The sequence below is a fragment of the Grammomys surdaster genome, unplaced genomic scaffold, assembly GCF_004785775.1.
Source record: "Grammomys surdaster isolate TR1022 unplaced genomic scaffold, NIH_TR_1.0 66, whole genome shotgun sequence".
NCBI classification, from domain to species: Eukaryota; Metazoa; Chordata; class Mammalia; order Rodentia; family Muridae; genus Grammomys; species Grammomys surdaster.
Window position 1 is genome coordinate 1,706,791 of NW_021604568.1, and position 13,363 is coordinate 1,720,153.

General features: G+C 46.0%; 1 protein-coding gene across 2 annotated transcripts in view; it reads right to left on the bottom strand.

The window, feature by feature from the left end:
• Positions 1-11,125, bottom strand: part of Rrp12 (ribosomal RNA processing 12 homolog) — a 31,290-nt gene extending 20,165 nt beyond the window's left edge. The window contains exons 1-10 of one of the 2 annotated variants that reach the window (XM_028774188.1): positions 10,884-11,125; positions 10,090-10,319; positions 7,591-7,674; positions 6,435-6,511; positions 5,972-6,077; positions 5,668-5,784; positions 2,941-3,079; positions 2,727-2,854; positions 1,886-1,984; positions 1,256-1,347 (exon numbers count right to left, since the gene is read on the bottom strand). In XM_028774188.1, coding sequence (XP_028630021.1) covers positions 1,256-1,347; positions 1,886-1,984; positions 2,727-2,854; positions 2,941-3,079; positions 5,668-5,784; positions 5,972-6,077; positions 6,435-6,511; positions 7,591-7,674; positions 10,090-10,319; positions 10,884-11,022 — 1,211 coding nt within the window. In that variant the 5' untranslated portion in view covers positions 11,023-11,125. The remainder of the gene's footprint in view (positions 1-1,255; positions 1,348-1,885; positions 1,985-2,726; positions 2,855-2,940; positions 3,080-5,667; positions 5,785-5,971; positions 6,078-6,434; positions 6,512-7,590; positions 7,675-10,089; positions 10,320-10,883) is intronic. The other variant, XM_028774191.1, reaches the window with a different exon arrangement.
• Between the last annotated feature and the right edge of the window lie 2,238 nt (positions 11,126-13,363).

The window sequence follows — 13,363 nt, forward strand, 5'->3', positions numbered from 1 at the left end:
CAAATTCCTACTCTGCAGATGACAAAACTGAGACACACAAGGCTACATAGTGGGGCAGAGTGAGACTCACGCACACACCCAGGCAATCTGAACCCAAAACATAAAAACAAAAAGCATCACACTTGAGGGTCAGCAAGATCGCTCCATGGTAAGGGCTCCCCCCAACCTGGGCCACTAAGCCTGAGGAGTGATCTTTGGAATCCATCCAGTAAAGGAGACACCCACTCCTGAGTCACCTCCTGATTTAGACATGCATGCCATGGCACACGCATACCACAAACACACACACAAATATAACGTAAAATAACACCCGGGCTGTGGAGTGGCTCAGTGTGGGCTACCTGCCGTCTGAGCAGGATCTGGGTGTGAATCCCTCACACTCTCACAAAGCTGAGCACAGTAATGACCCAGCACATCTACAGCAAGACAGTAGTTTTCTTAGGTCCTCCACAAGTGCGCTTACTGTGGCATGTGTGTACCAGTAACTCAACATCTAGGAACTCACACACATCATACTCACACATAAACACGCAAAAAAAAAAAAGAAAAAAGAAAAAAGAAAAGAAAAAAAATAAAAATAAACAAATAAAGATCACACCAAGACTAGGCACGATGGCTGACAACTATAATACCCAAAGTTAGGAAGCTGAACCAGGCCAGGCCAGGCATATTAGCTCATTTAATCCCTGCACTCATGAGGCAGAGGGATAGAGATATCTAAGTTCAAGACAGTCTTGTCTATATAGCCAGTCAGGGAGGGCTATGTAATGAGACCCCCATCTTCCAAAAAACAAAAACAACTAAACAAAACAAAGTATCCCACTGAGATGGCTCAGTGGGTACAGGCGCTTGCTCCAAGTCTGATGACCTGAGCTCAATGCCTGGAATCCACATGATCGAAGGAGAGAACTGACTCCTGAGAGTCTCCATCCACAAAAAAGGAAACGGTATCCCCTTCACCAAAAAGCACAGAGCAAGCTGAGACTCAGGCTGTAGGCTGCCTCCAGCCCAGAAGGTGCTGTCCTCTGTCTTGTTGCTTGCAGCTGGCTAGCCGCTGCTCCAGTGAGGAAGGAACTATACAGAAGAATGGCCATGCTGCCCGCCCTTGCTGTCCTAACATAAGAACAGGTCCTCACCCACACAGCACAGGCCTTGGTACTGAATGGCCTCTCCAGCTCTGGCTCATGGCCCCCACATCTGCATCAACAGTAGGCAACCTAAAGGGAGACCCTAGACTGACTTCCACCATCCCTACCTGACCAGGTTCATGTGGGCTTTCTCCATGACCTTAAGCCAGGCCAGCAGGGGCTGTAAATCATTCTCACTGGGAACGTAGTCATACAATGCCTAGAGGTGAGACAGAAATGAGCAGGAGAGTCTCAGTCAGCAGTAGTCCCAAGGATGTTGGTTGGCCCTTTCCTAGAATCTTGACAAAAGCACTGTGATGTCTGGTCAGAAGTCACAGCCACCTGGCCTCCCCTGCTCCAACCCTTCCAGGTCTCATATTTCAGGAACAAAAGGCTGTAGGAGTGGAAGTGAGGTGCCTGACACACCTCCTGGGAATCACTGAAGTAGAGGCTTCTCTGAGGAAATGCCACTTCAGTGTATATTTTGCAAATAGTTTGGGGAAGACGTATGTCTCCCTCTGAAAGTCCACTTACAGATATCGGAGGTTAGAAGCCCTCTCAAACTGAAATCATTTAAAGTGTTAACTAGATTAGGAGTCAGTGCCTATTTCCTATGACCACTGATGCAGTTTCAGTGGTCTCTCTTCTGTCTGCAAGCTTGGCTATTCTCCATTGGGGCAGATTATCCCAAGCAACCTCATCACTGAAGTAAGGCAGCAGAGCTGGCACCTCTACCCTCCCCCAACATCAGGCCTCACCGTGATGATCTGGGCGTTGAGTTCTGCTGACAGGGTGCTAGAGCTAGGCTTGGCATGGAAGAGGTTATGGAAGGCCTGCATGGCACAGGCTGTCACAAGCTGCAGGAGAGACACAGACTTAGCAAGGAAATACAAAGTCCACAGCTGCCCTGGGGCTTTCCAACTCCTGCTCCATTACACGAGCTACATGGAGTCTACAGGTCCCCTAGACTCCCAGACACCCTGAAGACTGTCACTCTAGTAAGCCATGGCAACCAACAAAAAACTGAGACACAGTTCAGTGCTAGAGCCTTATCTAATGCACAGAGGCCCCACGTTCAAACCCAAGAACACTTAAAACAAAGTTAGGGCTCAACAGGTAAAGTGCTTGCCACCCACGCCTGATGGCCTGAGCCTAGTCTCTAAAACCTGTGTAAAACTGGGAGAGAGTCAACTCCCTAAAGCAGCTCTCTGACTACGCATGCACAGGAATCTGAAGTCAGCTTCCACGCAGCCTTAAGATGAGCCAGCCCAAGTTGGGCGGTGGTGGCGCACGCCTTTAATCCCAGCACTTGGAAGGCAGAGGCAGGTGGATTTCTGAGTTCGAGGCCAGCCTGGTCTACATAGTGAGTTCCAGGACAGCCAGGACTACACAGAGAAACCCTGTCTCGAGAAAAAAAAAAAAAAAAAAAAAAAAAAAAAAAAAAAGATGAGCTAGCCCACTCTGACGGCATGGATGATACCGTGTCTTTGGTTTATGGTAAAAACAGGGTCAGGACAGAGAGCCTTGGCCTCTCAGCAGCGGGGATTACAGACCAATCAGGAAGACTGAGTTCCCATTCTTCCTGTGTCTAGCCCTTACCACATGGTTCAAGGTCATGACCCGTAGCAGAGTCTCACTGCAGCTCTTCACCAGGCCTTCTGGGAAGCAGGGCAGCATGTCCTTCAGCAGTGTGAGCATGTGCAGTGTGGTGGTGGCCTCCTTGGAGCCTGGCAGACAAAAGGGAGTTTTACTCCTAATCCTTCTGAATCCCACTCGACTTCCCCTCTACCTGCCCTGGGCCTAGCTACCTCACCTCCAGACTTCTCAATCTCCTGGATGCAGAACTTGGCAGTGGAGACAGCAGCAGGATGATGGGCAGGGGCCTTTTCACCAAACATGAAGTCACTGCCCTTGAGAACTGAGCACACTCCATGCTGAGCAGCCTTACGGATCTGATGGAAACAAGGGAAGATCAGCATTGGATACTTGGCACAACCGCTACTAGCAGCCTGATGGAACACATACTGTGTAATACCCATTGCTATTTCAGGATCATACACTACAGAATCTTAAGCTTGCTAACTAGCCAAATGGCTCTGAGGCAGCCCAGAGATCCAAACTCTGAGCAGCAGGGTCTTCATCTTCAGTACCCAGCAACACCAGGACCACTACTCTACGTGTTAACCAAGTGCCAGTAAGCAGAAGACGATACTTGCCTGAAGCAAAAAAATAAGCAAATATAGAGCAGAAAATAAAAGATACTTGCAGGTACTGGGGAGATAGTTCAGAAATTAAAAACATTAGCTACTCTTGAGGAGAATCAGGGTTCAGTATCTGGAACCCACGTAGAGACTTACAACCACCTGTAACTCCAGTTTCTGGGCATCTGGTGTTCTAGTCTGGCCTCCATAGGCACCAGGCATGCACGTAATACACATATATACACACAGGCAAAACACCCACATAGCTCTGGGTGATGGTATGGATTTATTTTTATATTTACTTTATGTGCATTGGTGTTCTGCCTGCATAGACGTCTGTGTGAGGGTGTTGGATCCCCTGGAACTAGAGTTAAAGATGACTGTGGTTGCTGGCAATTGAACCCTAGCCCCTTGGAAGAGCAGTCAGTGTTCTTAACTGCTGAGCCATATCTTCAGCCCCAACAGTCTACTCCTTTGATCTCAGCACTAAGGAAACAAAGGCAGGTAGATCACTGTGGGTTCTGAAGTCAGCCAGGGCTACATAGTGAGACCCTGTCACCAAAACAAACAAACAAACAAACAAATGACATCCATACACAAATAGAAACTTTTTTTTAAAAGACAGTTTGCTGACAAAGTGTTACTCTAATGAAGTGAAATTGTAACAGCAACCTAAAGAAGGTGTGTTAATGATCACATGAATACACAAGGAAGGAGGCAGGGGACGCCCTGGGTTATAAGCACTTCACATGGGCATCAGTATACGTCCCCCGAGGAAGTATAATAATTTCTGAGGAAGCAGCATAGACCCTCGTGCTGAGTGCCTGCTATAAAGCAGGGACTGCCCCAGGCCTGAGACTCCACACAACTCTGCTGCAAGACTGGAACTATCTCTTAGTTAGGAGGCCCAGGCTTACAGACATTAAGTAATTTGCTCAAGATGAACTAAGAACCCAGCTCAGGGCTGAGACTGGTGATAGGCTTGTAATTCCAACCGATGGGGAGGCTGAGAGAGGCAAGTGAAAGTTCAAGGCCTGCCTAGACTAGACTACAGAGTGAGTACACAGCCAATCTGGGTAGCTTAGTAAGATACTCTCTCAAAACAACAGAGCAAGAATGCAGCTGGAGAGACAGCTCAGTGGTTGTGCTTGTCTAGTATGTATGGGGCCCTAAAAATGAAGGGGGAGGGGGAGTAGGTCTGTATGACACCAGATACCCCATCAAGACTGCCATCTCCCTGCCAGGAAGGGTGGAGGACTGAGGAGGCTGAAGAGAGGCTCAGAAGCACTAGGCTGTGACTCTCCTGCAGGAGAAGGGGTGTTCCTCATTTTCTGGACTCAGTGGACAAGGCCTCAGAAGCAGGGAGCAGAATCTCAGGCAGAACCTCAGGACTTGGGCTGGGAATGGTGGTACAAGCCTTTAATCCCAGGCAGGGATCTCTGAGCTCAAAGCCAGCCTGGTCTACATAGCAAGTTCCAAGTCATCCAGGGGCTATAAAGTAAGACCTTGTCTCAAATAACAAAAACAACAAACTGCAAAACTTCAGGACTTGGGGTTAAGGAGAAGGCTTAGCAGGTAAGTGTGTTTGTGTAAATATGAGGTTAAATTCAAATCCTCAGAACCACACAGAAAACAGGAAGGGGGTGGGGGATGGAGAGATGGCCCAATGATTATCTAGAGGATACAGGTTTGGTTTCTAGGACCCACACATCAGGTGGCTCACAACTGTCTATAACCACAGTTGCAGAGGACTCAACACCTCTTGTGGCCTCTGTAAGCATATGTACAAAGGTGTTACACACACTAACACAAATACAAATAAATCTAAAATAAATAAATAAATAAGCCGGGCGGTGGTGGTGCACGCCTTTAATCCCAGCACTTGGGAGGCAGAGGCAGGTGGATTTCTGAGTTTGAGGCCAGCCTGGTCTACAGAGTGAGTTCCAGGACAGCCAGGACTACACAGAGAAACCTTGTCTCAAAAAACTAAAAATAAATAAATAAATAAATAAGTATAATAAATAAATAAATAAATAAATAAATAAATAACAGTCAGGCATAGGTTACGGCATGCACTTGTAGAACCTGAACGCCTCCAGGGTGCAGACAGGAGTGTCACCGGGGCTTACCAGCCTCCAGCCCTGCTTCAAGCTTAATGAGACTCTGGGAAGGAAGGAATAAGGCTAAGAATGGTAAGGGCAGGACACTTCTGTGTGCACATATGACTGTGCATGCACACATGTGAATACACGACACACACACACACAAAACCAAGAAAGAAACCAAACCAAGAGTGCAAGCCCTAAGTCTTTTCCAACCCTGTTCAGCCAGAGCCTCACCTTTGGCTTGGCATGCACGGTGAAGCTCAGCAGTCCATGGTACACCTGAAGGGTGACAGGATAGCCCCAGGCCTCCAGGTCTTGCTTCCGAAGAAGGATGGCCAGGCAGGAGAGGACCTTAAAGAAAAATGTAGAAAGTCCCTCAGCTCTCCCAGCCCCAGGGAAAGAGTCCAGGGTCTCACCAATCATGGAAAAGCCCAAAGAGATCTGCTCAAGGATCTGTAGAGTACCACCAACACCGCTGCCAAGGAAGGGCCGGTGCTTTAACCACACCCACTGAACACAGGAATCTCCAAGCACTGACCCATCGGAGTGCAGAGGTGGAGCCACTGCTCGCCTGGGCAGACATGATGTCCATAAAGGCTTTGGAGGTATCAGAGAACTTCTTCATGAGCACAGGACTTGGCACACTGTGGGGAAAATACAGAGTTAATCCAAAGCAGCTGAAGAAAAGCAACTGAGACAGGCCCTGGTGTTAAAGGACGAGCACTCTGGCCCAGTCGTTCAGCAAGTCACCAATGAGAACAGGAGCTCATCTGCCACTCAGGTTAGTGTGCTCACCATGCCTGGGCTCTAGGTCTCATGGACTCTGAGCTGTCTCTCCAGCCCAAATATTTTCATCTTAAAACCCCAGTATGAGGGCTAAAGAGACACATTCTCTGTCTGTCTGTCTGTCTGTCTCTCTCTCTGCAGGCAGACAGACAGACAGAAAGACAGACAGACACACGCACACACTCAAGTGTCTGCCAAGTCCCAGTTGGACTCACCGCTTCAGGACAAGGTTCAGTAGGTATGCAACGGCAGCCAGCGACTCTGGGGACTCCACTGCTTCCATTGTTGTCATCTGAGGGCCACAGTGAGGGGTACAGACAGGTGAGTAACACAATGCACACACAGGAATGAGTGTGTGGCAGGTGGAACCCACATGCTGTGCTCAGAGTTATGATCAAGAACCCTCTTCAAGGTATATAACGTTCAAATCTGAGCTTTGTCACTGTGTACCTTTGGCCTAGTAACCTTATATTTCTTACTTTATTCATTTATTCTTTGAGACTACAATGTATCACCATGTAGCTCTGGCTGCCCTTAAACTCATAGAGATCCACCTGCCTCTCCTTCTGTCTCCCAAGCGCCCTAGTAACCTTTTGTGGCTCAGTTTTCTTCTTATAAAATAGGAATAAGAATATTTTATCTTGCTTGGTATAGTGGTGGCATTTTCCATTAGGATGAACAATCAACCTATCTCAGAAGGAAAGAAAGGAAGAAAGAAAAGAAGAAAGACTCTCATCTTGTGTCAGCTAAGGATGCAGTTGAGTTAATAAAAGCATATGTAAAGCCCTGGGTGCAATTCCTAATACTGCAAAACAAACAAACAAACAAAAACAAAACAAACAAACAAACAAAACCATAGTAGAGCTGATGCCGTACATGGAATCACAGCGCTTGGGAGGCTAAGGCAGGAAGACTGACATCAGTTCAAGACCAGCCTGAGTTACAGTGAAAACCTTTTCTAAACATAACTCCCCCAAATTGTCCTCCATTATCAGGTAACCTCTGGAAAACTCTATGGTACACTCATGAGAATAAAAATAGTAAACAGTATGCTAGTATCATTATGGAAATAATCTTGTCCTGTTTGCCCCCCTAAAAGGACCATGGGGACCCCTAAATCACATCTTGGAAGTAATTTTGTTGTAAAGGATCTTCCAGTTCTAACTTGTCTTCATAAGGTAGTGAACTTTTGTCTTACAAGGCTGAGACAGTAAATGCAACCAGCCTTATTATCCACAATCCACCAGAGAACAGAAGTACTTTTACCCACTGGAGGTTGCCCTGCCCCCACAGGCCAGGGGCATCTGTTTTCTCTTGATAGCTTGACTGACCTGCTGTTCTGAACACGCAGCCCTCATCACACACACTCACCAGAGCAGCAAAGTACTCAGTCTCCGTCTCCTTGCCTCCCTGGGATCGAATCACCTCAGTAACAGCAGCCAGCACAGCACAGATCTGCACAGGAGGAGAAAGCAGCCATGATGTATCAAATGGAACCGTGGCCTGGGTGGCCCCTTTCCCTTTCTTCTTCACAAACTGATGTCCTGGCTTAGGGCTTCTAAGTCAGACAAGATTGGAGCAGCTGGAGTACACACCACAGGGCCTAGTAAACAAGAGGCCCAAGAACATGACTTCTCCAAGGCCACCTCAAGGACACTGTTTCTTATAGAAACACCTCTGTGAACATGCACACTGCAGCCACAAACTGGAACACAGTCAGCAAGAGGAAACTGATCATATACTACACTATTACGAGGACCGGAGTGGGGCTAGAGGGGAGGGACTTGGAGAAGAGGAGGGAGAGGAAACAGCAGTCAGAATGTAGTAGTAGTGGTAGTAATTAATAATATTATTATTACACTATTATTATTTTAGACTTGATAGGCTTTTTTGCTGTTTTTTGTTTTGTTTTTGTCTTGTTTTTTGATATAGAGTCTGGCTATATAACCCAGGCTGGCTTCAAATTGACAGCAATTCTTCTGCCTCAGCTTTCCACATACTGCGATTACAGCAGGCATGTACTACCATGCCCAGATAATGAGATTTAAATGTTTTATGATTACTGAAAAACAACAAGCACAAAACCAACAGTGTGAGAAAAAATAGATACAATAACTTAGAAATACTGTTTTGTCAGTGACAAAGTTGGAAAGCAATGGATAGAAAACATAACTATATTTTTAGTAAACCTTAGTAAACACACAAAACGTTGAACAGAACTAGGTACGGTGGTGCACACCTATAATCCCAGCATTCGAAAGACCGAGGCAAGAGGATTACTGTGAGTCTGAGGTTAACATGAGCCACAAAGTGCAATCCGGGCCAACCTGAGCTAGGCTAAAAGACCCTGTCATCAGGCAGTGGCACACACCTTTAATCCCAGCACTTGAGAAACAGAGACTTACAGATCTCTTGAGTTCAAGGCTAGCCTGGTTTAAACATCAAGTTTCAGGCCAGCCAGGGGTACAGAGTGAGACCCGAGTCTAAAAACAAAACAAAACAATGCCCACAACAATCCTGACTGATGACACCGCACATCCACATGGCTCAGAAGTTGGAAAGTCTTGCCGATCTTGTACAGCACTGGAGTCAGTTCCTAGCGCCCGCCCTGGGAGCTCACAACCAACTCCAAGTCCAGCTGCAGGAGATAAGGCTTCCATGGGCACATGGGCACACATGCACACACACAACTCAAATGGAAATAAAGAAAAAACATAAAAAGCAGAGTATAAAGAAATAACACAGGCAGAGGCAGGCGGATTTCTGAGTTCGATGACAGCAGGGCTATACAGAGAAACCCTGTCTTGAAAAAACAAAAAAACAAAAAAACAAACAACAAAAAAAAACAAAACAAAAAAAAAGAAATAACACAAAAGTTAACTAAATGTGTTGAAATGCTAGTATTTTATATATACTGGTCAAATACATTAATTTCACCTATTCTTTTTTACTTTAAAAATGTAGCTTCTAAAAATTCAAAATTACACACGTAGGCCACTTTACAGTTCTACTGGGCAGTGCTAGTCTAGAAATACACATAGTGACCCATTGACAATACCCACTGGAGGGACTCAAATTGGGGGACGAGTTGTAACAGTTCAGTCTACTTATATCTTTGTATATTGTAGCATTTTGATATTCTTCACTTAAATAATGAAAAATTTAAACATATTAACTTTGAAATGTCAATTAAGTAAAACATTCCTTGTTAACCAAAACAAATCCTAACCACAGTTATTCACCATGAACTTGAACACTGGCTTCCCTGGAAACACATGGAAAAATTCCTGTGTGAAGTACAGTTGGGATGACAAATGTTGAAACCATTTCTACTCTCAAGGATTTTAGTCAGCAGAGACGTTGTTTAAAAAGTGGACTCAGGAGCACCCCACACGGCTCAGCCAGTTAAGGAATTTGCTTCTGAACCTGCCAAGCTAAATCTGACCCCAGAGCCCTACACGGTGGAAGGAAGAGAAAGGTCTCCCTAAAGTTGTCTTCTGACCTTCATGCTCATGCCATGGCACACACAATAAAAATAAATATGCTTTGTTGAGCATGATGACACAAACCTTTAACCCTAGCACGTGAAAGGCAAAGGCAGATGGATCTCTACGGTTTTGAAGCCAGCCTGGTCTACAGAGGAAAAGCTTGTCTCAAAAAAATAAACAACAAAAATTTTAAAATATATATGAACATTACCACACACATTTTTTAAAGGGGACTCTACCCAAGGAGAGTATATGTAAAGGGCACAAAGGGTAAGAGAGCTGACACATCATCCAGAAATACCAGCTGCTGTCACCAGAGCTGTATGTAAGTCTTGAATGTGCCCCGCCCACTGCCCTACAAACTCCGAAACCAATCTCCTACCTCCTTGTGAGCAGCTGAGTTGGATTCCCAGAAGCGCTGCACTTTGCTGAAGGTGACGTTTGTACAGTCAGACAAGCCACTTAGAAACGTGCCCGAGGACTTCTCAGTGAAAGCCACCTCTGGATCTTGGTCCATGGCCGTCTCAGGGGCTTGGCTTTTGCCCAGGCTCAGGGTCCCCGACTGCAGCTCATTATGCAGCTTCACAGCATCGACTGTCAGGTCGCTCTTTCCTGAGAACCAGAGTAACAAGGTAATGGCCCCATTTCCACCAAAACTGCCTTTGGCTGAAGGAACAGAATCCCTAAGAAACAAGCCAGAGGGTTTAGACCCCCAATCCCAGTGGCTGGATTTGGAACCCGGCTTGCCTGCACAGCCCTCCCTGTGTATGCTTGCAACTTTCAAAGCCAAGAGAAAGGAACCCCCAGATCTGCTTCTCTCTACTACAGGCACAGCGACATCCAGAGCCAGGGTCGTATATTGTACAGAGACACCCAAAGGCTGAGGATGTGGGTTAGTAGCTGAGTGTTTAGTTAGCGTGCACAAGGTCCTGGGTTCGCTCCCTAAGACTCTCTCAACACATACACAACTCTAACGAGCCACCCAAGGGTAGTGAAGGCCAAGTATCTCAACCCTGAGGCCGCAGTATCCTAGACAACTCATTTCCCTTCAGAGGATAGCTTCCGCATCTGTCAAATTCGAGGGGCGGGTCTTCACCGGGAGCCCCAGGGCTGACATTCTAATGTGGCTGGCCGAATGCCACAGACGCCGCCCAAGGAATCCCCCGGCCGGGCTACCTGACGGACGGCTGAAGAAGCGGCTGCGAGCGGCCTGGCGATGGCGGCAAGTGGCGGGGTTGCTGTCGCTGCTGTGGCCTTTCTTCCAGCGCTTCAGCTTGGCCGAGACACCGGAGGGCAATTTCCCCGAGCGACCCATGTTGACCAAACGGTGGCTCGGACTCGCTAGAGAACACGCGTCCAAACACACCGAAAAGATAGAACTCACGGCAGAACCCACGTGTGTGTCCTCAGCCGGCTTCGCGTCCTCTTCCTCTGATGTCACTTCCTGTCTTCAGTCTGTTGCCACGGCAAGAGCAATCAACATCCGGTCTGAGGCTTCATAGTTGCTCAGAGACCTTACTCTAGGGAAGGAGTTCTGGTGCTATAGGCTCCTGCTGCACAGCCACGATTCATGGCCATGGAGGAAGCCTTATAAAACGGGAATTTCTTTGGAATTAAAAGACAATTTTATATTACTTTCAAAAAATTGGGCCGAAAAAAAAATTGGGCCGGGCAGTGGTGACGCAAGCCTTTAATCCCAGCACTTGGGAGGCAGAGGCAGGCGGATTTCTGAGTTCGAGGCCAGTCTGGTCTACAGAGTGAGTTCCAGGACAGCCAGGGCTATACAGAGAAACCCTGTCTCGAAAAAAACAAAACAAAACAAAACAAAAATCGGTTGTTCAAGTGGAGCGTGGTGTCCGCACGCCTGTAATCCCAGCAAACTGGAGGATTGTCGTAATGTTTAAAGCCATTCTAGTTACCACACTGCAAGATGCAAGATCCTATCTAAATCCCAGCGCCTAGGCAACAGAGGTAGATTGATCTCCGTGATTTCAAGGCAAGCGTGATCTATATATTGATATGGTGAACTCCAAGACTTTCAGGACTACACAATGAGAACCTGTCTCAAAACAAAACAAAACAAAACAAAACCGAGCAAACAAAAGACATAGTTAAGAAAAAACCAAAACCCAAAAGTCAGAAATTGGCCTCACGAGAGAAAAAAGCAATAAGACTTGCTTTGCAAGTTGAAACCACTTTGCAAATTGAAACCATAAGGGAATATCCATCCGAAAGGCAAAACTGAAGGAGAAGTGGTGCCCTGTTGGCAAGGACACAGCCCTGCTGTCTCCATATACTGCTGTTGGAATGAAAGGTTGATATGGACACTTTGGAAAACTGCTAGTACTATTTTTCTTAAATTATGTGTACATCTGTGTGGTGGTATGAATTCAGGTGCCTGTGGAGGCCAAAAACATCAGATCATCCCCTGGCGCTGGAGTTACCGGCAGTTACGAGTTCTCTGCTGTGCTGCTAGAAACTGACCTCAGCTCTTCTGCAAGAGCAGTATGAATTTTTTTGTTTGTTTGTTTTTCGAGACAGGGTTTCTCTGTGTAGCCTGAGCTGTCCTGGAACTCACTCTGTAGACCAGGCCGGCCTCGAACTCAGAAATCCACCTGCTTCTGTCTCCCAAATGCTGGGATTAAAGGTGCGCACCACCACTACCCAGCAATTCTTTTTCTTTAAAGAAAGATTTATTTATTTTATGTATGTAAGAACTGGGTCCCATTCCAGATAGTTGTGAGCCACCATGTAGTTGCTGGGAATTAAACTCGGGACTTCTGGAAGAGCAGACAGTGCTCTTAATCGCTGAGACATCTCTCCAGCCCCTGTTTCTTGTTTGTATTTTGAAGTGACGTCTTGTGTGACCCATGTTGGCCTTAAACTCACAGCAATTCTTCTGCCTCCACTTCCTAAGTGATGGGATTACAGGCATGAGGCATAACATCTGGCTTGGTCTAGTAGTATCTACTAAAAACATATCCCTACTACTCTACCTAGAAATTCATTCCCAGATACACACCCAACAGAGATGATTTCTTACTTGCTACAAGAAGAGATGGTTGAGTACTAGAAATGAGCAAACTCCCATCAACAGAATAGATCAGATCCACTGTGATATAATGATATGTAATGAAATATTTCATCATTTATAAACAGCAGCTTCTGCGTAGTATACACAGAAATCTGCTATGTGAAAGTAAGAGTTAAATGAAAGACTCCAGACATAAAAGAATGTGTATTGTGTGGTTCTATTTAATTAAAAAAAAAAGACCCCAGAATATTGGAATCTGGTAACAGCTAAGTGTAAGGACAAGACATGTAGTTATATTCTAATATCTTAGGGGTTTACATGGATGTAATCACAAGGGATTATTGTGTAGTTATATACTTACCTGCATGTACCTTTAAAAATAGAGGGGCTGAAGAGATGGCTCATACTCTTGTTTTCTATTTTGTTTTATTTTATTTTATCTTATTTGCAGGGGGAGGGAATGGGGCAATCAGGTCCTTGCCATGTAACACACTCTTGTTTGGGACTCATGGCAATCATCCTGCCTCAGTATGTTAAGTGCTTGAATTACAGATGTATACTACAATGTTCAGCTCATATCTTTTTTTTTTTTTTTTACCTTTTATACAATACTAAACCCACC